The sequence below is a fragment of the Cibotium barometz genome, chromosome 24, assembly GCF_041138505.1.
Source record: "Cibotium barometz isolate CiBa-2024 chromosome 24, ASM4113850v1, whole genome shotgun sequence".
Classification (NCBI taxonomy): Eukaryota; Viridiplantae; Streptophyta; class Polypodiopsida; order Cyatheales; family Cibotiaceae; genus Cibotium; species Cibotium barometz.
In genome coordinates this window covers 2,895,131-2,922,953 of record NC_141069.1, presented here as the reverse complement: position 1 = coordinate 2,922,953, position 27,823 = coordinate 2,895,131, and the positions used below count along the sequence as shown (strand labels likewise).

At 43.6% G+C, this 27,823-nt stretch overlaps 1 protein-coding gene across 1 annotated transcript; it reads left to right on the top strand.

Moving 5' to 3' along the window:
* Nucleotides 1–5,216: 5,216 nt before the first annotated feature.
* LOC147624806 (protein ALTERED PHOSPHATE STARVATION RESPONSE 1-like) lies at nucleotides 5,217–26,850 on the top strand. The gene is made up of 4 exons (XM_086818036.1): nucleotides 5,217–6,984; nucleotides 7,074–7,246; nucleotides 7,323–7,546; nucleotides 25,713–26,850. The coding sequence occupies exons 1-4, from the start codon at nucleotides 5,877–5,879 to the stop codon at nucleotides 26,392–26,394; spliced, it is 2,187 nt and encodes a 728-aa protein (XP_086674162.1). The 5' UTR covers nucleotides 5,217–5,876; the 3' UTR covers nucleotides 26,395–26,850.
* Nucleotides 26,851–27,823: the final 973 nt, after the last annotated feature.

The following is a 27,823-nucleotide window of genomic DNA, read 5'->3' as shown; positions in this document are numbered from 1 at the left end:
GGATGGGTTTGTGGCATATCTAGTTAACTAGGAAATTTGCCTTCATATTTGATGCAAAAGTTGGCATTACAGCTCACATAGGTCGTATAAAAGGGCTACTACTATGGCAAGTCTTTTCCTTGCGGTCAACTCATATCTAGTTAACTAGGAATGCCTTCATATTTGATGCAAAAGTTGGCATTACAGCTCACATAGGTCGTATAAAAGGGCTACTACTGTGGCAAGTCTTTTCCTTGCGGTCAACTCATTCGGTGGAGAATGACATGCCTATATATCGGATGAGGGTACTCCAAGCTACACCTACGGTTCGTAGTAATTAATGAGGGAAAGCTAGTACATCACATGGTGGTTATGTGGCCATTTGTAAAGTAATTTTGGTAATTCTATTACAAAAGAGAGAGAGAGAGAGAGAGAGAGAGTACTTTGGTGCTCAAGCCATGATGGTAAGATAAGAATAAGTTTGATCTTTCAAAAACTCCATCCTAGTATTTTTTCCTTTTGTCCGTTTCATATGGACAAGAAGATAAAGCTCTCCTCCTTGGGCTTACTCTTCTTACCATCGTAAAATTTGTCCTTCTCAAGAAAGTTTTCAAAGGAAGGAAGAAAGAAGAGGTACACATGTGTGCGCACACTCACATGTATGCATGCACGCGTGTGCATGCGCGCGCGCACACACAGAGTTAATGCAAATTTTTGTGCTAATAACAACTCAAGCCTCCATGAATAACTTCCTACACCATTATGATACCGTGTGTTGCACTCTCCATAAATGTTGCTTCCACCTAATACCATGCACACACATGCAAGTGTGCATCCATGCACAGAGAGAGAGAGAGAGAGAGAGAGAGAGAGAGAGAGAGTAGTGGTAATAGAGAAATACATGTACTATGAGCTTCAAAGCATGTGTAGAGATGCAAGAAGCATGATGTTTTTTTTTTAAATGCTAGAAGAGGATGGGGAGACACCTTTTGTGTGCATATGGGGCAACATGGAAGAATTAGCAAATGGTCTTGATGACATGGAAGAAGTAAGGAAGAGGGCTCATGCCACACAAATTTCATTTTCAGAATATGATTAGACATGGTTAGGATAAAATTATATAAACATGGTTAGAATAAAATTAATAAAAAAATCAAGAATATTTGTTATTTTGAGAAAGGTCATTGACTTTTCACACCAACATTTTTATATACATTTACCTAGACCTTATATATATCACGTATATATGTCATTTAACTAGGTCGTGTATATATCATGCTTGGATGCTTAAACTAGCATAGCTTGATTTTGATTTAACACGTATAATTTAAAAATAATAATAAAATAAGTCTTGATTTTGAGATTAAATATGGTTTTTCTACTTTAAGAGAAATTGAAGCAACACAATGGTTATCTTGTATATTTTCTATAATTTCTATTTGGATCATTCAAGTTAGAGAAAGATGCATGATTCAAAACACTTGTCTTTAAAAAGGAGACTTGCTACAATGCTTTATGTTTTAGTCTTACTTAATTTTCCAATTTTACTAATCCATAGTAAACTTTTTTAAAAATTTAATCGTAGCACACAAAATAAAATAAAATCACCTTGACATGGATAACAATTGATTATTATAAAGCCTACATACTTGATATATTTACTTCATTCTTACTAGAGTTTTCTATTGGCTGGGTGTAGGTGAGGTACTACCCTTGGGTGATGTTCTTTTACTCCCAACCTTATACAATTTACATTGTTCGTGTCATGTAATTATTGTGTCTCAATTCAATTGATAGAGGCTTGGCTATCTTATGACTTTATCAACTCAAAATATCATTTCACTTTTGTGGTGGTTGAAACTTGCGAGATAATGATTTATGTGGAAAACATTTTATCTTGTTGATTGAGATAATGATTCATGTGGAAGATATCTATCTTAGTGATTGAGATAATAGTTCATGTGGAAAATGTTTATCTTGAAACATACACACACACACACACATCAAACAACAAGTATTAAATAATTGCCCACACAAGTTGGACTACTCATTCACATCTAGCTAATAATGTGATATGATAACATGTGCATCTCTGTTGCCACAATATGATATAGATTTTATGGATAGAATGGCAATAATTATGGGGACATGTGTCATGTACAAACCAAGAGAATCTTGGTGTTTCAATAAATGTGCACTACTAACAAGAAATCTTGGAAAAATAATCTAAGTTACCCAAGAGTTTCATTGTTCTTGGAATCAACCCTACTAAAAATTAGAAAATGCTTCAATTTTGGTTGTTGTGCATGCTTATCAAAAACTATACTATAGTTTTGTAGCATGTTTATACATATCTTTATTTTTTTGCACTGTGGAAGGATTTGAGTCTTACGTTTGAACACAATGCTTTTTACCAAGAGTAGCATAAAAAAAAAGGCTATGAGGTTGTGATACAACATAGGGGATTACGACCACTTGCAATTAGAGAGATTTGAGTGTCTATCCTTTGTGATTGAGCTTTTGGAATGGCAACCACTTGGAGATTTTGATGGCTACAAAGCTAAAAGTTGAGTACTAGGGGGTTTAAAATATGAAGCCTTCTCGAGTACCCCGATTGTGGTTAACATAACTTGCGGTAAGCTTATCCTTAAGATAAGCTTTTGACATTTTATGTACTTTTCAATAAATATGTTTAATAATCCATGTCTATCCAAATAAAACAAGTTAACCATTCATATTACACCTTATACTTGTTCAAATCGTGATGTGGCAACTTCACAATTTTGGGACTTTAGGTAGAGGGTGGAGAGATGAACTAGAGTGGGGCTGATTTTATATGTTTCCTACTTCCCCTTTAAACTAAAAGGAGATGGAAGCAAATTAGGCATTTTTTACACATGTGTTTTTTCTTCTCAAAATGTACGGAAGTTAAAACTGGCCAAAAACGAGCACGACGAGGTCCAAACACAGAGTTACCATAGAGAGGCCCTGGAGGGAATATATTAACCTTTATCTTGAGTATTGTATTGACAAATAAATTCATGCATAACCTTAGGATAAGGGTGGGCTTGTCCCCCCTAACTTTCTACCAACCAACACCGTCATGAATTGGCGATCTTTAGATCCCTCAGCTCTTGACGCACATACGCGAGAGAGAGAGAGAGAGAGAGAGAGAGAGAGAGAGAGAGAGAGAGAGAGAGAGAGAGAGAGAGAGAGAGAGAGAGAGAGAGAGAGAGAGAGAGAGATTGTCTTTATTGCACGAGCAAGAAGGGTGTGGTCTCAAAAGGGACTCTCCTTCTGTCAAATTTGCTATCAACATCAATTTGTCGAGAGAGAATGGGATCTTTTGTTAGCCCACAAAGAAGAAAAGTCACATTGGAAATAGTTTACTCATTGTGCTTAAGAAAATTTAAAATGTTAATTTAACTTTAGAGATTGTTTGTAGCATTTTATTAAATTGTTGGTGCATCACCCCTCTCACTCCATAGCCTCCACCTCTCTCTCTCTCTCTCTCGCCCTTCTCCCAACTATTTCCACCTCACATCATTGCAGGCCTACATATCCTCACATCATTGCAGGCCTGCATATCCTTGCGGCCACCTTCCCTCTTGCTCGTACTTCAAACATTCAATGTGTTGTGATGTTTCGTGCAATGCCAAGAGATAGACATGCAAGTTGCAAGAGAGAGAGAGAGAGAGAGAGAGAGAGAGAGAGAGAGAGAGAGAGAGAGAGAAGATACATGGTTGACATAAATAGAGACTCCTCATGCTAAGAGAGGCATACCAAATGATGTTGCATGAGCTTTCGAGTATGCCAAATCCAAAATATCTGATTAGTCATATGAAATCAATTTACAAAGTTAAGGCTTGTTTTTAAATGGGCACCCTAGCCCTTAAGGGTAAAACAAATGCATGATATCACATGTGTGCATAGGAGGCATTTTTTTTGGGGGTACGAAATCAATATATTGCCAAAAGAACAGGTAATTGTACATAACCAAGTTCAAAACCTAGTTTCAACCATAGAGGTAAACCCAAAAAGAGTTCTTTGCACAGGTTCAACAAGAGCATGGAAATCACCCAAAACCCAATCTTCGAGTCGTGTAGAGAAGCCTAGTGCCCTTTGACTATGGTGGTAGATCCAAAAACAATGCTTGGTCCATATATGGCACCTGCAGCATAGCCCATTAAGCAGTCAACCAGGACTTTCCAAAGAAACAAACGATCCTCTAATGGAACTGGTAGGGCCCATAGAGAATTTAGGATATCACGAAGCTTCCTAGGACTTTAGGAATACCCCCATGTTTTCTTGACTCTAACGTGAAGGGAAATTGGGCCTGCTAATTTGTGATAGACTTTCTTGTTGCTCAATTTATATAGGCGACACCCGAATACCCTCGAGTCTCTAAACCTATCTGAAGAATAGGTATAGCTTGCTATGTGACATCCCACCAGCTCTTGAGGCCAAGAGGCAGACCAATGATGATTCTTCCTCATCTATAGGATAAACCACTCAAATGTTTCCAGGAGTCCAAAGTGAGAAGTCGAAAAAAATAGCCTCCTATACCTATATCCATAATGGATATAGGAGGCCATTTTTTAAGAAGGTCCATTTAAAATGTATACACTTACTTATAGGAGGTGTCCTATTTTTATTAGCTACTAAGAAACTATTTATGTATGCATAACATGTGATACGAAGGATTTTAAAAGAACGACGCCGAAAGAGAAAAATTACAACATATTTTTGAAATTTTAATGCGATTTTTGACGAGAAGGCTAAAATTGCAGTTGCTTTTTTATGTCCAAATTCTAAAAACCGGTAACAAAAGCGATGTCGTGAGACGAGCGTCTTTTTATAATATATATATATATATATATATATATGAGAATTTGATGGTGATGGAGTCGTGACTAATAAATGACCTTTTTTTTTTCCACTCTGGCCGTTGAGCTGTCGCCGTCTTTGCCACGTGGCGACGTGGCGTTTGGCGCCATTTTTGCATTTAATTTGGAGGGTAGGGGAGCACATCGATGCGGTAATTCCTGAACTCCAAAAAACTCTCGTAATTTGGGGCCTGTCTCTCTCGACGCGCGCGCGTGTGTGTGTGTGTACACACTGTGCAAAAAAGTCCGCCAATTTCCAAAGCTTCAAGGGCTTCGCTCTCGGTGGAGGCGCCGTGCCACAACAGGCGAAGCAAAGCATCTGCAACAAGAAAAAAATCCATATAAATATATATTTGACCTGCGTTTGCACGCGTTGACAAGAAGGGCAAGATTAAGAAGATAGACAAACAAGCCCATCTACCAAGGAAAACCTCAGGCTGCCTCGCGTAATCTCTCTCACACACACGCACACGCACACACACACAAAGACAGACACACCGCACCCCTGCACTACTTCCGCCCCAATTCCCCTCCCCCTCTCCCACCAAATGCTGTGGGTATGCCAATTACATAAGAATGACGACTTCAATCCCCACATCCCCTACCTCCGCCCCTTTTCCCCTCCTCCTCTCTGACCCAAATGCTGTGGATATGCCAATTACATAAGAATCATGACTTCAAGACAGACCTTATGAATCCGTGAAGCCGGCTGTGCATGCCCCACAATACAGTAATCATCTCAAGATAGCCGCTTTGATTTGTCAATGACATACGTATCTTCACTTCAAGACAGACCTTAGGGATCAGCTAAGCCAGCCGACCATACCGTCATCATCTGAACACAGACCTTGCTGTTTACTTAGCTGGCTCACATGGCTACAATACCGTCATCATCTCAAGCTAGAACTTAGCACCGAGCTGCGTTGCCCGTGTATGTGCTGTGAACATGCAGTTGTATGAATGTTCAAACACTGACTGATGATGATTTGAAGAAAGAAAGAGTCTGGCTGGATGGGTTGCAACAGCTCGAAAGTAAATGATTCAGAAGTGGTGTGGCGATGTCGGAAGCGTAAACGGATGATGAGTGATGCTGTCAAGTACAGACAAGAATTCGCTTTAGCACACCTTGCTTACATCCAGACCCTCCGAGATGTGGGATATGCACTTTGCAAGTTCGCAGACAGGCAGCTTTCTGACATGGAGGTGACGCCTCCTAGCAGCCAGGTTCTCTCTCCCTCACAGACATCAGTTGCAGCAGCTGCACCTCCATCGATACCCCCAACCCCTCCATCGAATTTACCTGCAAAACATGCAAAGCCCCTGGCACTTTCTTCCATTCCCTCGCAACAACAGGCAGCTACAAACTTGGACTCTGATGCAAATCACTCATCCTCAACCATAGGTGGTAATGTGGTCCATGAGAGGATGGTGTCCCCTCTGAGAAGTGGTGGTTCTTCTCCGACATTTTATTCCCCACTAAGAGAGCTCTCAGGTGATGTGCTTATGGCATCCGTGCCCTCCAGTCCTTTCAGACCCTTGTATTATCCGCCATCTCAGCCTTCTTCACCTTATAGCTCTGCATGGGATCCTTTCAACCTGTTTTTGTTACCAATACCATTTCACTCACAAAATCACATATTAAGTGATGTTCACGGATGGGAACAGGATCAATATCAAGCACACAGTTCAATGAAAGAAGAGGGGATGCCTGATTTGGAGGAAGATGAACAAAATGATCACGGAATGGAGCAGCCTGATCCGAGCAGGACAACTGGAGAGCAGAGCCATGGAAAGGTTAGTAAAACTGAAATTACTGAGAACCTGGCAGTGAAGCTAACTGAGATCAGTGATGATAAGGTCCTCAACAAGATCGATGAGAAGCAGGATGGAATGGCAGAAGCTACAACTGTAGGAAAGAAGGCAAAGAAAATAGAAGGCGATGCAATACAAGAAAAGGAGGAGCTTGCAAGAATTATGATGGATAGAGTAAAGGAACAGACCGAGTTTGTGAAAACGCTTGATGATGCGTTTGGGAGGGCTTCCGAAAGTGGCCAAAAAGTATCAGAAATGCTTGAAACACAAATGGTCTATTCACATGCAAGCATCGTAGACTTCAGCGGTACTTCAAATTTTTTCAGAGTTATCACTTTTGATGTCATGCTGGCTGGGATTTGAAAATGGCCTGACGTGTTACATTTTATTTTGAAGGCTCATTTAGATTTGGCAACACAATCACTCAGCACTGGTCTCGCAAGGCAGCTCCGCGATGGGAACGCATCGATGACACGAGCGATGGGGTGAGGCATGATACATCCGGAAGCCATTCCTTGACCCTGGAAAGATTATACACATGGGAGAAAAAACTGTATAAGGAAGTAAAGGTAATGAGCTATCCACCAGCTTCTTTTGTTTGTGTAGGAGTGCAGAACTGAGGGTTTCCATTATCTGGGATCTCAGGTTGGGGAACAACTTCATATTGCTTTTGCTAGAAAGCGCAAGCAGTTCAACACTCTTGATGCTGCAGGGAAGGACTCCAACCTGATAGAGCAGACTAGAGATGATCTGAAAAGTCTGGATTCTCAGCTTATGGTTACTCTCAGAGCAATAAGTTCAGCTTCTACAAGAATACAGCAAGTTACAAATGAAGAGCTATATCCCCAGTTGGTCGAGTTATCGGGAAGGTATGCATATGGCACATTTGCCTTGTTTGTCCGATGATTTAGAATCAGCAACATGCGAGCTATACATTCCTACAGAAGTCTTCTCTTTTTTTCATCCAGTGGTGTATGCATGATGGTCAAAAGAGGGTCCCCATATGTAACTACTTTATCAACATTATGCTCTTGTTTCATATCTCATTAGTCTCAGTGCTTGAATTTGTGTGTTTTGTTTTCCCAAAAACGAATCTTTCTTGAAATATATTCACTGCTAGCAGAGGCTCAGGAATGAGATAATGCCAATTTCCAAATGACCATAGTAGAGAGAAAGTAAGAAAGAAATTTCTATTGACACCTACAAAAGACCAAAGGGTCTATGAGACCAAAAAATTACAGTGCATCCATGGAAATGACAGAATCATGGAAAAAATATGATAAAAAACCCAACTAGAGCTGAGAGGAAAAAAACAACAGCCCTGTAAGTGCTAGTGGTACAAGGCTACAACGATACAATGTGAGCGGATCAAAGTGGGTCCTCGACATCTCTGACTGTATAGAGGCTCTCCACATCCACTGCATGTGGAGGGGCACTATTGTAACTTTGGAGGAGATCTGAAGCTGTTGGGTGGAGCATCACCTCGGACTAGTGGGTCTCAGGCATCTAGCTCATTGCACCTGGATCACTCTATCCCTAGGGAGATGCACGGGAGGCTTAGTGGCACATGTGGCACCTGTTCTGTCAGTGTGTGCTGTGTGGTCCATCAAGTAGGGGCATCCTGGTTAGGGCTATCTCATGGTTGTCAATGAGGGCCTCCATCCTAGGTCGGATGAAAGAAACTCGTGATGGTGGGCTGTGAGTTACCTTGGGTCTGCCTCTGTGCCTCTCTGCATAGCTGATCTCTCTCGCAACGCAGCTCAATCAGATAGAGTTCCAGGCATCGCTAGTCTGGGAAATCAATGTGTCAAGACAGTGGCCCAAATCCCTCCCTAAGAGGCAATGAAACACCCCTTGTATCTCATAGTACACTGGGCATCAGAAAAGATAGCGCTCCTCTGTGTTGGACCTCTAGTGAACAGAATCGGTAGATCTTGTTCTCTGTGGGGGCAATGCCCTCTACTTGCCCAGTCTCCTCCCTCAGGCGATGTGATGAGACTTTGATGTGGCCAATCACAATCCTCATGGCATGTGACACGTGTCTATGAAGATAGCCAAGCTTTTGAATGAAGCCATCCTTTGTAAGCCTCATTAAGTGGTCTCGGTAAAACTGCATTTTTGTAAGAAGCCCTGGTGGATCCAGCCATGTGACATGGGTATCTAGGCTGAAGAGATTGGGCCGAATAAGTAGGTTAATGTCTTGGAGGATGAGAGGGAATAGTAGTGCATCCAAATTGTAGTGGAATGAGGGGCAGACAATCCATATGAAGTCTCTCGGATGATTCAAGTGCCAGCTGAGGGAGTCTGTCTACTGTCTACGGTGTAGACGCGGTATATGAAGGTCACTTTCTGGAAGAGGGCATCGACTACCAAGGGGAGTGTAACATGCAACTGGTTTGATCATTTAATGCACATCAAGACCTTCTATTAGAAGAATTCTTGATCTAGCCAAACGGCTTTGTGCATATGTAAGGCAGCCCCTCATCCCTTGCTAAAATTATCTCATTCCTCATAGTTTCAGCAGTCCTTCCTTGCAGAAGTATGTGTGCCTAAAGACTCTTGTGCATACATCTATCTCAGCCAAAGCACCCAGTGCTTCAGTCCCAAGCTAGCTTGAAGTTTTCTTCAGCATTCAGCCTTAAGTAGTGCATCTCTCTTAGCAGATCTGGGTGTGCATAAGGCTTTCCAAAGTGGCTTCACTGCGGTCTTCAACTGTAACTATTTGGTCCTCCATGCTCTTTTCACATGATGGAACGCATGCCCGGACACTTGGACAGGTTGATGGACACATGGGAACACGGATCTTTAGGTTGGCACAGGAAAAAGCACCATTATTGGTTAAAAAGCAGGAAAAAGCAAAAAGTCAAACTGTGTTGACCAAAAGTTGAGGACACCATTGGAAAGAGGACATCGAACTGGATCAAAAAGCTCAAGGCCGCTTTTTCAAAAAGCAACTCCAAGGCCAAAAAGCAAGGCCCTGGAGATTGTAAAAGCACAAATCAAGAACTGACTATTATTAATAAAACAAAAGCAAAGAGAAAGCAAAAGCAAGAAAATAAAACAAAAGCTCAAAGGCAATGCAAAAGCATGGACGCCGCCCACCCCCCCCTCCTAGTCAAGTATATAAGAAGCTTAGGCCGCTTTTTCAAAAAGCAACTCCAAGGCCAAAAAGCAAGGCCCTGGAGATTGTAAAAGCACAAATCAAGAACTGACTATTATTAATAAAACAAAAGCAAAGAGGCAAAGCAAGAGCAAGAAAATAAAACAAAAGCTTAAGGCAAGACAAAAGCAAGGCAATGCAAAAGCATGGACGCCCCCCCCCCCCCCAGTCAAGTATGTAAGAAGCTTGTACTCTCATGGTGGAGCATAGAATTTTTGAGATCAACCCCATGGAGAGCACAAGCAACCTTGTGGAGAACATCATTATTATCTTCTCTGCCACCCTGTGCCTCTGTACGGATGGCATCTCCAGCACCTTGTGCTAAGTGCCGCCCTGTCAACACCTGTCCCAGCTGCCTCAGCATCGCGTGAGCGTCGCCGCCTCCTACACCTCCATTTGCCGCCCTGTGGCCGCCTCTGCCTTTTGCCGTTTCTGCTCAGCCGTGTAGAGTAGCGTCACCACTGCTACAATTCCCTCAGCAACGCCTCTTCACCATCTCTACCTTGTTGCACCGCCGCTCGCGCTGCAGTTGCTCCGCCCTGCGCCTCTGCCCTGTGAGCTCTGTCACCGCCGTCCGCCGCCAGTTGTGCCGCCTTTGCATGTGTGCCGCCTCTGCATTGTGCGCCGCCTGTGTGTACTGCCTGTTGCCTCCAGACGCCACCGGTGCCAACACCAGCCACCAGCGCCAACACCACCTAAGAGCGCCGCCGCCGCCAGCTTCTTTAAACCCCTACTAAGAAGAAGGGGTTGCCTTGTGAAGACACATACTCACCACCTTGGTGTGAGCCTCTTGGGATTGCCTTTGTCCGGATTGAGTGTGGAGAGCGCATCAGTTTGATTCGGACATTGGGTTTTGGTACTAGCCTGGTGTAAGACTCTTGTGGGTGATCCTCGTGGTGGGCTTGGCATCAGTTATCTTGTGCCTCGACATCGACTTCAGCTTGACCTCAACATCGCCACTCTTGTTTGATATTGTATTCATTTATTGTATCGGTCTTGGGCCTTGGCTTGGAAATGCCCGTGGATTGTTCCTGAAATAAATTATTGAAAAATGGGTGAGGCATGTTCCCCGCTCAACGTGGTGTACTGTATGATACCCCTATTCCCATTTCTCTCTCCCCCAATCTCTCTCTATCTATATCTCTTGTACACGTGGTTGAATCTGTCTCTGCACAGTGGTTGAATCTGTCATTGCACGCCCCGTTGGGCTTACAGTGGTATCAAAGCAAGGATTTCTCTTCAAGAAATCTTTTTTGGGGTGACAGAACCATGTCAAGAGTTGAGAGAGACCAAGGGCCTTAAGAAGGGAACAACTACAAAGCCAACCCAGAGTATCAAGGAGGGACCCAAGGCCGTCTATTTGTCTCTCATGAGACCATGACATTAGCAGAATACCGAGATTTTCAAAAGTTCGACAGAATCTTCAAGATGAAGAGTTCCTAGCTTGGAGAGCCAAGAAGGAACAAGACTACAGAAGAGCTCAGATGTTCGAAGACTTTATCAAAGACCAGGCCATTGAAGCTGAAGGTGTGGAAGCTGCCAAATCATACTTACGAGTTAAAGGGGTTACCATTGGAGAAGAACCCAAAGCCACCCCATCCATCACTCATGGAGAACAGAGAGAAGATACCCCTAGACCCGCTCTATTTGATGCAGCTTCGTCAAGCATAGCAAAAGAGAGGAAGGCGAAGGAGCCTTCAACCGGCAAAGTGGACTTCAAGCCGAGAGAGAAAAGCGTAAAGTTTGATACCTTTAATGGAAAGCAGGACACCCGGAAAGCCCTATCCTTCACCAAACAATTCGACGCTGCCTTTGGAGGAGAGGACTTCTTCGAAAAGTCCAAACTTCGCATGGTCTATTGACCATCTCGTCCTCTAGGAAGTTCTTGTGTGAACAGACCTACTCACGGGCATGTGAACACAGGTTTTTTCCCCATGTGAACACACTTATGTATGTTGGGCACTTAGCCCTAGGTTATATTGTACTTGTACTTGCACATCTTATTATTATCAAGTACACACTTTCTAGCACCTCACTTATGTGTGTTGGGCACTTAGCCCTAGGTTATATTGTACTTGTACTTGCACATCTTATTATTATCAAGTACACACTTTCTAGCACCTCACTTATGTGTGTTGGGCACTTAGCCCTAGGTTATATTGTACTTGTACTTGCACATCTTATTATTATCAAGTACACACTTTCTAGCACCTCACTCTCTCTCTCTCTCTCTCTCTCTCTCTCTCTCTCTCTCTCTCTCTCTCTCTCGTGCTTCTATCTCAATGTGTGCATTAGGATTGTGCTGCAGGTATCCTCCCCGACCCAACATTGGTATCAGAGCAGTGTCACCCCCTCCATTGGGACCTGCATCTTTGCAATTAGGGTTTTCACTTATGTCCCTACAGCTACACCTCTAAATATGCTCATTTTAGGGTTTCAGCAATTTAGGGTTTTTCAGCCCGTTTTAGGGTTTTTTCTCTAAAAATGACCAAACCCTTCATATAGGGGACTCATTAGACCATTGCAAATCTGATTCTGGAGGCATTTTCAAAAAACCCTAATTTTTAGCTATACTACCAGTCCGTAGAGTTTTACGACCAAATCCTAAAATCACATTTGACATCAGCTGTGTGTTTGCCTCGCTCTGCCGCATCTGTCTGTACAGCCCTAAGCTGATTTCGCCTGTCTCTACAGCAGCCCGTACCGCCGCCCGTCGTACAGTTGTCCACCTACTGCACCTGCTGTACCCAAAGTGCCCACCTACTTCACCATACCTCTTCACTCTTAGCACATTTTCCTCTTCTCTGAAATTGGGCATTTTTACAAATTTCCCTCTTCCCGAAATCTCATATCTACTCTGATTTCACCTGTAAATTTTGGGGCTTTTCACATTTTTGTGACATTAAGCACCATTTGCAAGCATTGGATTGACATTGACATGGGATTTCATTGGAAATTGTCCGAAAATTTGAGGATCTTGCATGATTTGGGGCTTTTCAAAAAATTGGTCTCCTGCAGCACCAAATCGAACAATTAATTTGGGGCTTTTTGCATTGGAGGCTTGCTATTCGACATTGGGCTTAGAATTGGACCATTGGTGGTTTCTACCTTCCGGATTAGACATTTGGGGATTTTTTTGCATTAGATTCGGCAGTACACTCACCTGTAAATCATCTATCCCTACACTTGTCATTTTTATACATTTGTAGGTCATACAAATCAGCGAGCTATTTGTGCCTATTGGGTACAATCAATAGCAGGACACTTGCAATATAGTGGATATTTGCATTTGGTGGGGGACACAGTATCTTTTGCAAGTTGAAATGGCAGGCAATGATGTATTTGGCATGCTTACAACTGATGATAAGTTGGATGGCACCAACTATCCTATGTGGGCATACATGATGAAACATGTATTAGTTGCCAAGAATTTGTGGGTGTATGTATCTGGAACAGAACCCAAACCCATTGTTCCTGCTACAACAGCACATGTTGTGGATGCAGGTGATGCTGTATCTTCAAGTGGTGGTGTCACTTCAGCACCCTTGCCACCTACACAGGAACAACTCAAGTGGGATGCAAAGGATGCTCAGGCTCATGCATTGATTGCCCTCTCTTGCAAGAGGCAAGTTAAACCACATATCCGTTCATGCACTTTTGCAAAAGGTGCATGGGATGTACTTGCTTCATTGTATTAGGTTTGCAACGAGGCTTGTGTGGCCTATCTTTGAAAGAAGATTGATACTGAGCATATGGATGAGGGTGATTCTATGGACAAATATCTCACCCGCATCAAGGATCTTAGGGAGCAACTCATCAACATTGATGAGATCATTCCATATAGTTCACTTGTATCTACTGTACTTTAGGGGTTGTCGGAGTCTTGCCAGGGATTTGCCACCACTCTTCGTGTACTCATGAAGGGTAATCCGAATTTGTACACCTTCGATGAGTTAGTGGTTCTCTTATTGTAGGAAGAGCAATCTTGGTCAAACAGATCTACTATGCTTTCTGTGGATCAGGCATTCAGTGCCTTTGAGCACCATAAAGGTAAATATGGGGCTTCATCCAGTGGTAAGCCTAAGGACAAACCACCAGTCCATTCAGATTCTATCTCCTCCAAGGACTCCTCCAAGGAGAGTGACACCAAGAAGAAGAAGAGATGCAACTATTGCAGGAAGCGTGGTCATCTTATTGATGAGTGCAGAAAGAGGATTGAGAGTGAAAAGAAGAAGAAGCAGTAGGGCTTGGCTGCTACAGTGGACACTCAGAGACTAACTTTGCCCATGAGGGACATGCATTGGTTGTCACATGCAGTTTACCTGCTTCTTGTATGTCTATTTCAGCTGGTGATTGGTACTTTGACAGTGGTGCTTCTAAGCACATCACTTCATGGAGGTCACTATTTACTACATTGTAGGATTCTCCTCCAGGTGGCAGTCATGTGTGCCGATGATGCCTCTTATGCCATTAAAGGCATCGGCAATGTGGAGCTAACAGCTTGTAATGGAGATAGTTTTACTCTCTGTGACACTTTGTATGTGCCAAGAATTAAGAAGAATCTATATCTCTGTTTCAGCTCTTGCATTATCTGGGTTTAAAGTTCAATTCTCAGACCATTGTTGCTCAGTGTATGACAGAAGAGACACAGATTCTCTTGCACTTTTTGGGACATTGGGCAGTGGCTTGTATAAGCTTGATATGTATGACAGGAGTACACACTCTCACGATGCTATGGTTGCTTCCACTTCACGTGTGTTGAGTGACATTGAGTTATGGCATGCTTGGTTTGGTCACTTGAATTTCCCATCTCTTGTATGCTTACAGAAGCAAATATGGTGCATGAGCTTCCTCCTATGCAAGTTCCAGTCAAGCATGTATGTGAGGGATGCATTCTTGGAAAGATGCACAAGAATTCCTTTCCTACAAATGGTACTATGAGGGCTGTCCGCCCATTATAGCTCATTCATAGTGATCTTTGTGGCTCTATGAGGGCTCTATCTTTTGGAGGACATTTGTATTTCATTACTTTCATTGACGATTACACTTGTTTCTGTTGGGTGTATGGTTTGAAGGTGAAGTCAGGTGCATTTGTAGCTTTCAAAAGATTTCCGTCCCATGGCTGAAAATGCTTGTGGACACAAGCTTGTCACATTGCGTACAGATCGAGGGGGGGAATATTTATCAAATGAGCTCACATCTTACATGCAGTTACATGGTATTTCCCATCAAGTGTACTACCCCCTATACTCCTCAGCAGAATGGAGTTGCAGAGAGACGTAATCGTACACTTATGGAGATGGCACGTTGCATGCTCAAGAGCAAGGATCTTCTGCCTAGTAAGTTTTGGCTTGAAGCGGTTATGTGTGCAAATTATGTGCTTAACCATTGCCCCATCAAAGCCTTGAAATCTATGACTGCCTATGAGGCATGGAATGGCAGGATTCCAGTGGTGACTCGTATGAGAGTCTCTGGGTGTTTGGCCTATGTGCATGTGCCCACACAACAAAGACATAAACTTGATGCAAAGGCAATCAAATGCATTTTTGTGGGCTATAGCACTGAGAGAAAGGGATACCGACTCTATGTGCCTACTACGGGCAAGATCATTGTATCCAGGGATGTTATCTTTGATGAGTATGCATCTCAGCCCCTTCTTTCATGCACAAAACAGCCATCAATTGGGCCTGAGGATGTGTTTGATACATTGTTGCCTTTATTCAATTCAAATGTGGATAATGTGGAGCCCATACAGGCTCATTTACAGCCACCTATGCTTGTTGAAAATCAGCACCAAATTTGCTCCAAATCAATCTTGAAATGCCTCAAATTGATCAGGATATGTTGGGAGATGTATTGGCAGAGGAAGATGCAGATACTAGGAAGTCAAAGACTATTCCTAGATGGCTGGTGGAGACTTTGCGTGATAGCAAACAGTCTTCTTTTATGCCAGGTCGTACATGTGCTACCTCTTGCCATGCACATTTAGTACATACAGCTCTTGTTGCCACCGCATGTAATGAGGAGCCTCTTTCTCAGGTTGATGCATTGGAGGATGACAATTGGGTTGCAGCCATGCAGTCGGAGTTAGACTCCATTGACAGGAATGGTACATGGGAGTTACGTGACTTGCCTCCTGGCAAGCTTGCCATTGGCACAAAATGGGTCTTCAAGCTTAAGCGTAAGCCTGACGGTTCTGTTGATCGCCATAAGGCTAGATTGGTTGCCAAAGGGTATGCTCAGTGTGAGGGTGGCATTGATTACGAGGAGACTTTTGCGAATGAGCACCATACGTACAATTATAGCATTGGTTGCACAAAGAGGATGGCATGTACATCAACTGGATGTCAAAACCGCCTTCTTGAATGGTGATTTACAGGAGGAAGTGTATGTATCTCAACCTCTTGGCTTTGTTCAAAAGGGTGCAGAACACAAGGTATGCCGCTTACATAAAGCACTATATGGCTTGAAGCAGACTCCTCGTGCTTGGTACCAAAAGATTCATGCATACTTGATTGCCAAAGGGTTTCAGAACAGTTCAGCTGAGAGTACACTTTATGTCCGCCACATTGGGGACAATGTACTCATCCTCATTCTTTATGTTGATGACATGCTCATTATTGGCCCTGAAGAGGGTGATATTTCAGCTTTCAAAGCTGATTTACAGCATGCATTTGATGTCACAGATATGGGGCATTTGCGTTTATACTTGGGCATACAATTTATCTCAGTTGAGGGGGGTATTATGCTATCTCAAAAGAGATATGTTGAGTAGCTCCTTGAACGGTTTCAAATGTCAGATTGTAAGTTTGTTTCCACTCCTATGGAACCAGGTTTAAAGCTGTCACTTGAGCATGCTGCAGAGCCATTTGATGTTGCCACCTATCAACAGGCTGTGGGATGCCTCATTTACTTATGCTCTACTCGTTTGGATATTCAGTATGCTGTTTCCTAGTTGAGCAGGTTCATGCATTGTCCAAGCACTATGCATTGGCAAGCACGTAAACGTGTTTTTCAGATATCTTAAAGGCACATCAAACTTTGCCTTCTTCTATGGCACATCTTCTGCATTATGCTTGCAGGCATACACAGACAGTGATTGGGCAGGATGCTATGACACAAGGGTGTCAACCAGTGGTAACTGTTTTCTTCTTGGTGACTCATGCATTTCATGGCTCAATAAGCAGCAGCCTACAGTGGCCACTTCTAGCTGTGAAGCTGAATACAGGGCAGCATTTACAGCTACTGTGGAATGTGTTTGGCTATGATGCCTATTAGCCGATCTTGGTGTTGGACAGCAGTCTCCTACCACCATTTATACTGACAATCAGAGTGTTTTGGTAGTTGCACGAAACCCAGTTTCTCATGTCCGCATAAAGCATATTGAGGTTCACTATCATTATGTCAGGGAAAGACTCCATGAAGGAGAGATTGACTTGGCTTATGTGCCTACACATGCCAATGTAGCAGATGGGTTTACGAAGCCTCTTTTGAGGGAAAAGTTTGAAGCTTTCCGCAAAGCTTTGAGCTTACAACCGCTACCAGGGTAGTTGCTACACCTTGTTTCCATTCACATTGTTCACTTTAGGGGGGTTTGTTGACCATCTGGTCCTCCAAGAACTAGTGTGAACAAACCTACTCACGGGCATTTTTTCCCTATGATTGGACATAGGTTTTTTCTCCGTGTGAACACACGTATGTGTGTTGGGCACTTAGCCCTAGGTTATATTGTAGTTGTACTTACACATCTTATTATTATCAAGTACACACTTTCCAACATCTCACACTCTCTCATGTGTTTCTATCTCGGTGTGTGTGCATTAGGGTTGTGCTGCAAGTATTCTCCCTGACCCAACATGGTCGGTATGCATTTGAAGGATGCCGCCTTGAATTGGTGGCTAAAAGTGGTACAAGAAGGAACTGAGCCTGCTTCATGGATCGACTTCAAAACCATGTTCAACAAGAAGTTCCTTCCCGCAAACTTTGAGGCAGATGTGCAGAAAGAATGGGATGAGGTAAAGCAAAAGACCGGAGAAAGCATGGACACATATCTTAATAATTTTTCAGCTGTCTCATTGAAGTTCACCTCATATACTCCCATTCCATCATTAATGGAAATGCGTAAGTTTGTCGACGGATTGCAGCCAAAGTTTATGCAAGCAGTTTATGTGGCGGGACCTAAAACCTTAGAAGAAACACAAGACAAAGCCTTGCAAGCTGATGCTCTACATATATATATACCTAGATGAATCCAGGAACATGCCCAAATTCACCTTTTAGGAACGTGCATGTTATATACTCATGGTAGTCAAACCCACAAGACTATATAACTATCAACTCCATTATGCATAGTATGGACTAGATACTACGACATCCTCACTAACGTCATCAGTGCCCAATAGTGGGTGCAAAACTCTGTATCAAGATATGCTCTCACACACTCACTCCACACACACACACATAAGAGCATATATTCACACAAAGCCCTTCGTACTGAGTTTCTGTCAAACCTCGAGAGATGCAGGGCAAACTCAGCCATGATGAAGCCTAGCACTAAGGGAAGTAGCAAATAGAAAGAATTAGTACAACAAATAAGTAGTTGATAGGGCAAATGCACCACTAATGATAGAAAGAATAAGCACAATATCAGTTGGCCGCAACTTGGACGAAAACTTCACAATGTGAAATCTGCATGTCCTCTAATACGGCTGAATTATATACCTAGATGAATCCATGAACATGCCCAAATTCACCTTTTAGGAACGTGCATTTTATATACTCATGGTAGTCAACCCACAAGACTTCAACTCCATTATGCATAGTATGGACTAGATACTACGACATCCCCAATAACATCATCAGTGCCCAATAGTGGGTGCAAAACTCTATATAAAGATATGCTCTCACACACACACTCCACACACACACACACACACGAGCATATATTCACACAAAGCTCTTCGTACTAAGTTTCTGTCAAACCTTTGGAGATGCAGGGCAAACTCAGCCATGATGAAGCCTAGCACTAAGGGAAGTAGCAAATAGAAAGAATTAGTACAGCAAATAAGTAGTTGATAGGGCAAATGCACCGATAGAAAGAATAAGCACAATATGAACTTGCCGCAACTTAGACGAAAACTTCACAATGTGAAATCTGCATGTCCGCTAGGTGGGCAAATCAAAGAACGAGAGTCGAGATTTGTCCCAAAAGAAGAGGCTCAAAGGAGGGTCTCAAGCAAGGAACAAGCCACAAGAAAAGAAGAACAAGAATGAGGATAAACCCCCATTGTACCAAAAGAAGCTATCCCGCAAGCGACTCGAGAAGTATATCAAAGAAGGTATAGACCAAATCAAGAAGCTAATCCGCCCCAAAGTAATGCATTACCTAAAGAACTCCAACATCAGGATGACACACCATCAGAGAAGAAGGTTCAAAGAGGGTAATAGCTAAATAGCATTCGTGTTTGAGGGTGGAGGTGTGGGTGCAGCCTCAACGGTAGCCACTATAGAGGATAATGCTTTGGTGGCTTTCTCAGCCTGCCACTTTATGCAATCCTTCTTAACATGGCCTACTTGATGGCAAAAGAAACAATGGTTCTTTACCTGGCACTGCTTTTGCTCATCTGGCCGGAGATAACCTCCAGGCTCTAGTAATTCCCTCCTTGGCCTTCTCCTCGGGCATCTTTTTATTTTCACTTGAGTTGCTCTGAGACTTATTGTCCTTAATGTTTTTACTGTTTTACCCTGTTGTTGGAATGAAGACTGCTGCTGTTTGTTGGGGTTTGGGACTTGATTGGACTTTCTTGGGCTTGCTTGGGCTTGCCTCCATTTAGCATCATTTCCTGATTCTGAGTTAGAGTTAGAGTTAGAGTCCAGTCATATAACTAAGGCTCAAAATTCCATACCAGAATCTTAATGTTCTGAGAAATTGTTTCAACCTCTCGTCTTCTGACTTTCTGAATTGTTGTGCCATGGTTATGACCTTGTTTGAGTAGGTCAACATGGGAGATCCAATTTGTGAGAGTTTGTAAAACTCATCCTCCAAATTGATCAAATATTGGGGTGGAAGGAACCTAGCTTTGAGGTCGGACACAAAAGTATCCCATACGTAATGAGTCGTGCCTGTGCTTAGAATCTAGATCTAGATTCTATATGGAGACTTGACCACATGGAAGAGTTGGAAGGGCCTCAATGATGGGCACAGAAGGATTGTCAAGGTAATTGACAGATTTGAATGAAGGCACAGGCTTTCCCCCGCGGATGGCCTCGTCTAGGCCTTTGTTTCTTCTTCTTTCTGGAGTAGTAGCCAGAGTCAACCTTAAATGTGAGATATTGGCCGAGGGGCCGGGATGAAGTGTAAGGGAAGACCAGTTAGACATCTCTTCCGGGGTGGTGAAAGAAACTGACTGGGAGGGTGGGGCTTGAGCAACCTGACCAGTGGATCGCAGCCAAGTCGAACCATTGCCTTGTTGCTAGGTCCTTGGCGGGGAACCCGACAAAGTAGGTGCTGGATTATTACCCCCTCTTAATCTCCAATTTGGGGCATTGCTACCACCTTGGTTATTTTGGCGGCTGGAGGTAGTGGTGTTGGAGGTGTTGCCTCTATTTTCCTTGGCTTTAAAAACACACTCATCATCAAAATGTCCAGGCATTTGGCAATAAGTGCAAAATCTATTCTTTTTGGAAATATTTTGCCAATGGGGAATGGGTGTTGTGGCAGGGTTTTTGGTATCAATATTGTTGCCGGGAGGTTTGCCTTTATTACGTGAGTTGTTGTTCCCCTTCCCTTGTTGTCCTTTTTGAGTAGAGGTGGTATTGGACACAAGGGCCCCCTCTTGAGTGGAGAAGGAAGAGGATGACTTCTTGGGATGAAATTGGTCATGCAATCGAGCGAAGTGCAAGAGTTGGCACTCACACTCATATAGGTTAGGCATAGGTTCTAAACTAATGGTCTGTGTGACAAAAGTAAAGAAACTAGGTGGCAACTTGTTTAGTAAAGTGATAACCTGGTCTTCTTGTGACTTGGCAGAACCAGTGGTAGCATTCTCGGCGTTAAGACGCCGATATTCAGCAACTTTGACGGTCAGGTCATCCCCTTCTTTGATAGATAAAATTTGAATTTGATGCTCGAGATCAATGCGACGTGTGCGATCACGTGCAGCATATCTCTCTGCAAGGTGTGCCCATCTGTCAGAGACATAGGGGAACTGCTGGAGTTGAGAATGAAACTCCGGCAGAATGCCTTGCATGAGCTTCACTATAGCAGTGGCATTTCTAGCTTCCCAATGGCTGATGACTTCAAGAGGTGCTAGGGAAGGGTAGGGTTTTGGTTCAAATTCCTTTACTAGGTTACAAGAACCTTGGGAAGTAAAAACCTGTTCCATAAGATTAGCCCAAGTGGTATAATTAGACCCAAGGAAGATAGTGGGGGAGTCTAGGATGGCCGGTGCCCAAATCCAGAGTGTAAGGTTTGAGGAGGAAAACTAGAAAATCCACTAGGACCAAGCATAGGTGTACAACCTGTTGAGGGTACTCCATAAGATGGATTATAAGTTTGGGCACTCAGCATAGGTGGAATACCTAATTGAGGCACAAATCCTTGAGAGGGCACATAATTAGGAAAAACATTAGTGCTAGAGATGGGTTGGTAAACCACCTGATACCCCGGAATGTTGGGTGGCACCGCAGTGCTTGAGGGCATAGTGCTGAAAGATACCTGGGATGGGTAGAACCCATATGCAGGACCCAAAAGAGGTGCAGGCGGTGATGACTGCACGCCAACACTAGTAGGAAAAGATATGGGTTGGGTGGGAGGGTTTTGTGCTTGAAGTTGAGCAGTATTTCCTAACACATTAGGAGTAGGAACATAGAGTGAACCAGAGGAGAAAACAGTGTTACCTCCTTGAGCACTAGAGGTATGAGAGTGAATTGTACTCCTAGACCCTCCTCTGTTTGGGTTCACAAAATGCCAGGGATCGAGGGTAGTTGATGGTACCGTTTGTTGAACCTTTGCTACAGAAGAAGATACCCAGGTAGAGTTAGGAACATACGTACTAAAAGGCACATACAAACTTGACGTGGTCACCGGTAGGGTTGATGATGATGGATCTCCAAACGACCGAGGAGATAGTGTCCTTCTTGAGAAAAAGTCCCATACCGAAGTCCAGTTTGTCGGCTAGAATGAGAAGCACGGCTCTCTAGATGAGGTTGAATACTTGGGTCCAATACTGGCACACTGGCTGTGGGCATGTATCCTCCTCTAGAAGTAATGGCGGCTGATGAGCTTGGAGAAGAAAAACCATATGCCAAGGGTGTAGAGGGTGAGTAGGTAAAAATAGGCTGGTCGTCTCCCAATGAAAGACCTCGAACGGGGCTCTCCAGTGAACGAGGAGTCCCATCCTCTGTGTGATCTATATCTGAATAAGGAGAATCAATATCTGGTAAGAAAGGTTGATCCTCCGGAATCATGCTGTGCACTCTCAAGGTCTTCAATCCTTTTGCTCATCACGATAGCTCTGATACCACGTGAGGGCAAAAGAGACCAAAGGACCAAATATACGAGAGATCAGAGAAAATCACACAGCATGCAATGGGGATGTATATAAAAATGATGAAATCCAGTAGAGGAGCTCTATGTGAGACTCCGAAGGAGCAGAAAGGGCTGCTATCCCAAAAACGCAGATAACAGTGCCGTAGTAAGCCTGATGTAAGCGCTGATATATCCTTGATGTGAGGCTGATGTAGACGTTGAAGTACTCCTTACGCTGAAGTCAGCCTAATGGTGTGCTGAAGACAAACGCAGAAGTATACCTAATGGTGAAAACGCTGAGATCAGCCCTGATGTAGGCCATGACAAACGCAGAACCAACCCCTGATGTAGGCGATGGAAAAATGCTGATGTAGGCGATGAGTCCAGCAGAATAGATAAGCAGGTTGCACCAGTCGTAGGCGACCTGCACTAGCAGCAGAGATGACAGCTTTCACCTGTTGTAGGCGACCTGCACCAGCAGCAGAGAAGGCAGGTTGCACGCTGATGGTGACCCAGATGTTGGCGACCAGCAGAGGAGATGCTCTTACGTGTGTTGTAGAATAAAGATGCGCCTCATATATATATATATATATATATATATATATAGGAAGGGAGGGTGCTGGTCGGCCAACAGAGGCTGTCGGCCAGCACATAAACGTAAAGTCAAAAGCTTCTTTCTTCTTCTCCTAACATGGTGAATGGCTGGGTGGTTTTTTTCGACCTCAGTTTTAGCATTTACGGACTTTCTCTCACTTTAGATAGTCAAGCTACGTCACAACTAGAAGCTTTGATATAAGTGTAACATGCAATTGGTTTGATCATGTAACGCACAATAAGACCTTCTTTATACCTTTATGTTAGTGAGCATGAAGCAATCCACTTTTATCTTTATCCACAAGAGATGGAGCTAAAGAGAGAGAATGCAGAGACGACACCAGATTGGGTCCCAATCTACCACTGAAGGCTGAATGCTGAAAAGAACTTCCGGCTGTCGTGGGACTGAAACACTAGGGTCCTTTGGCTGAGATAGATGTATGCACAACACATGTGTCTTTAGGCACACATACTTCTGCAAGGAAGAACTACTAAAACTATGAGGAATGAGATGATTTTAGCAAGGGATGAGGGGTTGCCTTAAATATGCATCTGCGCTGCTGGTCGGTGGGAAGAGGCTTCTGTTGGCCAGGTCAGAACGCTCACGACTAGGGCTGTCCATGTTCCCATGTGTGAGGCACCTGCTCAATGCTGGCCGATTGCTGCTGCTGCTGTAGGGCTGCCGACTAGCTACTAGCCCCTCTGTATGCCCTTCTTTGTGGCTCATGGTGGCCCACAAGGCAAAGGTTCAAAAGCTGCCCCCCAAGGGCTAGCCTAGAGCCTTAATCCCGTTGCTAGACATGCTCCTAAATGCCACTTATACTAGGGTAACCTATATTCTTGATTGTTCGCTAAGTGGGTTAAGCGGTAGACACTGACACCTACGGCTTGGAAAGACCTACGTAGCTTGTGCCTAACATGTCCCTGGACTAGGGCTCACAATGGGGTCATGACGTATGACAAATATTCCTAAAAAAGGGTACTTGTGTACAAGTATAGCACTAATGACGAGCCGGTGTGTCACACTGCACCTTAGTGCATGAGTGCATGTGACAGGGAGGAGTGCTCCAAACTCTGCAAGAAATAATGGAGTGGAGCAATGAGTGCTTACTCTGAGTCATCCATGAAAACATCATGACCTGCAATCTCTCTATCTTCCCCGAGGTCTGGTCCCCAAAAGGAGGCCCCATACATCATAGCAAGTGTCACAAGTGTCAAAATGCACCCCTTAGTTCTAGGCTCCTAAAAGTGGGCGTGGAAGACTTTTGCTCCAATTGAGCCAAAGCCGCATACCCTCTCATCATCAACCGAGTGTGATGCATAGCGAAATAGGGTCCAGAAAAGGTATACATAAGATGAGACAATGTCTACCTGATCCCCTGCATATGTCAAGCTCAGTCTCTGGAAGCCACCCGACGTGAGGTGTTGCGAAGATCATAACCTTGGTCTTGCCAAGGTTTACTATGAGATCCTGCTGCTCACAAAGTTGAAAGTACCTACAATGCCATCACGTGTCTCTGTGTTGCCTCTGCTAAATGTGAGCATCTATGTAAAGGCCAAAGAGTGTTGGAGAGAGAGGGCATCCCTACTTCACCCCTATGAAGTTGTGATCACATCTGACATGCCTCCTGGTGTTCAGATACGCCTTGTCACCGACTCATAGAGTGCCGTGACTCCCCATATCATCTGCACTGGAAGGGCCAAATCTTGAAGGGATCTAAGGATCTTCTAGAGCTGCGCAAACAAAATGCAGCAGATTTATGATGGAGTGGAACCATGGTATTTTGCTCTCCTCTTCCTACAGGGCTTTTATGGCCCCGGTTGGTTGAGATCTCAAAAAGGACTTAATAGAAGTCTCTTTTCTGGAAAAAGGGCAAAAAAAAACCTCATATCGAAGAGAGAGAGTTGTATCGGTCACTAAACAAGGGAATAGTAGTGTCAAAGACCTTCATGAATGGAGCCATGTCCACGCACACAAGGTTGCTTATAGGATGCAGCCAAGAAGAGGAGTGCTTATTGTTTTCAGCAATTGACCTCTCAATACTAGCAGCTGCCTTTGAGAGTGGGTGCTTTCACACCGCCTTCGGGCGGCTTCTCATCACTGCCCTCAGGCAGAGGCTCAAAATGAGGATCTCATACTGGGAAAAAAACAGCCGCTTTGCTTATCTCCTTTCAAGGAACTTATTTTCCTTCAGAGGGACAGTCCTCATGCTAAGGCTAAGGTTGTTGCCATCAGGGCTTCCATGGCTCCAGGCATGCGACCTCTGAGGCCATCCTTCGGTCTGAAGTTTCCAAAGCTCTCAGATTTAGTACTGTACTACAAGGAGACAAAACTACTTGGCCAGCAAACCCTGCTTTCCTTGCCCATGAGGATTGTAAGCTGGAACATTAGGGCTTCACTTGGGCGCCTAACCACGGGAAGAGACACTGTCATCAGCGACCAGCTCTACCCATGATGTGGGGAAATAGAGTGGTATCCTTATGCTATAGGAACATTAGTGGATACCTTGTGGGGGCCAAGAGTGGTAAGATATTTTGAGGTTTGAAATGATGCCTTTGATTCTCAAAAGAAGGGGCCTACCTCTTTTAGAATCTCATGATAGAATTGTCCCTCGCTGTTTTTTTAATAGATTTTTTTGGGGAAAATTTGCATGGTAGGATTGGTTTTGCTCAGAGACTTGAAACATGCCTTTTGATATCCATTTGAGAAGTGCCTTTTATATGCTCATTCTTGAATTTGGATGGCCTGCAGATTGAAGAACATGTGGAAGGAAATGCTTGAGTGCCATACAACTCAGAAAGCAATTGCACTAGAGATACAAACCCTTGAGAAATCAGGTGCAAGATATGCAGCTAGTGATTCTAATAGAGATGCCACCATTGGGTTGGAACAGCAGCTTGAAAAATGGCAGCAACACTTTCAAATGTGGGTAAATTCACAACAAAAATATATGGATGCTCTGCTCACATGGATCAAAATATGCCACATGGAGCCAGAAACCCATATAAAAGGCGGTTCTCTGTCTCCGGCTTGGACAATGGGGAGAACCCCAATATATTTGCTAGCCAGAAATTGGCACGACTCTCTAGTATGCCTTGAAGAAAACATGGAAGCAGTCAGTGTGATAAAGAGATTTGCAGGAATGGTACATGATCTGCAACTCGTCCAATTAGAGGAGCTCACCCAGATGAAGCATGCTGAAATGCTCGCAAAAAGTATAGACCGCAGGAGTCTTTCATTTCGCTATATGGAAAGGAGGGACGAGGGGCAAGAGCGTACTGAGGACCAGGTTAGGAACGCAAAGGGTGTTCTAGAGAGTAGCCTCCAGCAACATCTTCCAGACATATTTAAAGCTTTGACTACTTTCTCTTCAATTGCTTTTAGAGAATATGAGAAATTACACACACAGGCCTGTTCCCCATCTCAAAGGTAAAGATGTCACATGAGTCCTTTCCCATGTATCTTTCCTGCTGGCATCTTGAAGGGGGTCCAACACAGTTTATCATTGCGGTATACAAACTTAGGGCTGGATACACATCTGCCCAACATAGATACTCACATAGTAGCCATTGCATATAAAAAAACAAGAGGATGCTTCTCAAAAGACCTTGCTTTTACAGAAATCATAGTATAGGAGGAATCACAGAAGATAGTTTTTGCATGTCTGTAATGCGCTGTACACAACATGGATGCACATACAAAGAGCCAAGCAATGAGAATTTTTGTGTTGTCTTTCTCTACCCACAAGTATTATCAAGGGATACTCCCAGATGCGGACAAGCATCGAGGAGGAAATCAATTGCTCTCACCACACCTACACTTACCGCAGGGATGCTTGACATAAAGCTTGCATGTTTTCATCGTTTTGTGAAGATAAACTATTTCTCTCTAGCTTTTTGGAAGCTCTCATAAATAAGATTTGGATCGCCATTAAGGTCTTAGTATTCATAGTATGGGTATCAATTTTGCATTAATTAATCGAAGGATTGTTGAAGAGTGTTTTTTCAACCTTAGGAAGGAATGGCGAATTGAATAGGTTGCATGGTTGACGCTTGTAGGATTTTGGTGTGTAGGGTTTGTGTAGGATTTTGGAGAGATCTTTTCGAGAGAAATCTAGAGGGTTCCAGTCGCATACTTAACTGAGAGAGAGAGAGAGAGGTATTAACTGTGAGTGACAGAGAGAGGAGTAACGTGGGAGAGAGGCGGAGAGAGGGGTAGCGGACATGCTGAGGAAGGCTGGGATGCATATCTTCGAGATAAGGCTTGGGCCGCAGAAGGTTGGGCGGCATGTCTTCAAGGCGTGACTGTTGAGGCAAGGGCTTAGCATCCTGACACCTTGCCTGCCCATGCTGATGTGGGTGCGGTATCCACCGCCCATAAATATGCCTGCCCATAATTCATGGGCCGGCAATCCCAATCCCCGCATATACATGGGCGGTGGGTATCCATCGCCCATAATTCATGGGCAGGCAATCTCTCATGCCCAATCCTCCGCTCATACATGGGCAGTGGGGTAGTCAAATAATTAATTAGGTGGGGAGCACTCGATTAATTATTTAATATAGCATAGCCTGAATATGTCTAGCAAAATTGCTTTCGTCGTTATTGATTAATTAGTGAGAGGATCAAATCTTTGAGGTTAATTTTTTTTGTGGGACCTTATGATTCTCTCCAAAGAATGAACCAAAGAATGAAGGTGGTGGGATTTCTTTTCTGGTGGTGAGATTTCTCAAGCGAGTCTCTCTTCTCTCTATTCAATCGAGTCTCTCTCGTGAGATCTCTCGTTCTCTCGCACGGCCTCTTGGTTGTCTCTCTTGCCCGATTGCTAAGCTTTCTCTCTTTTGCATAGTTGTTGGACAGAT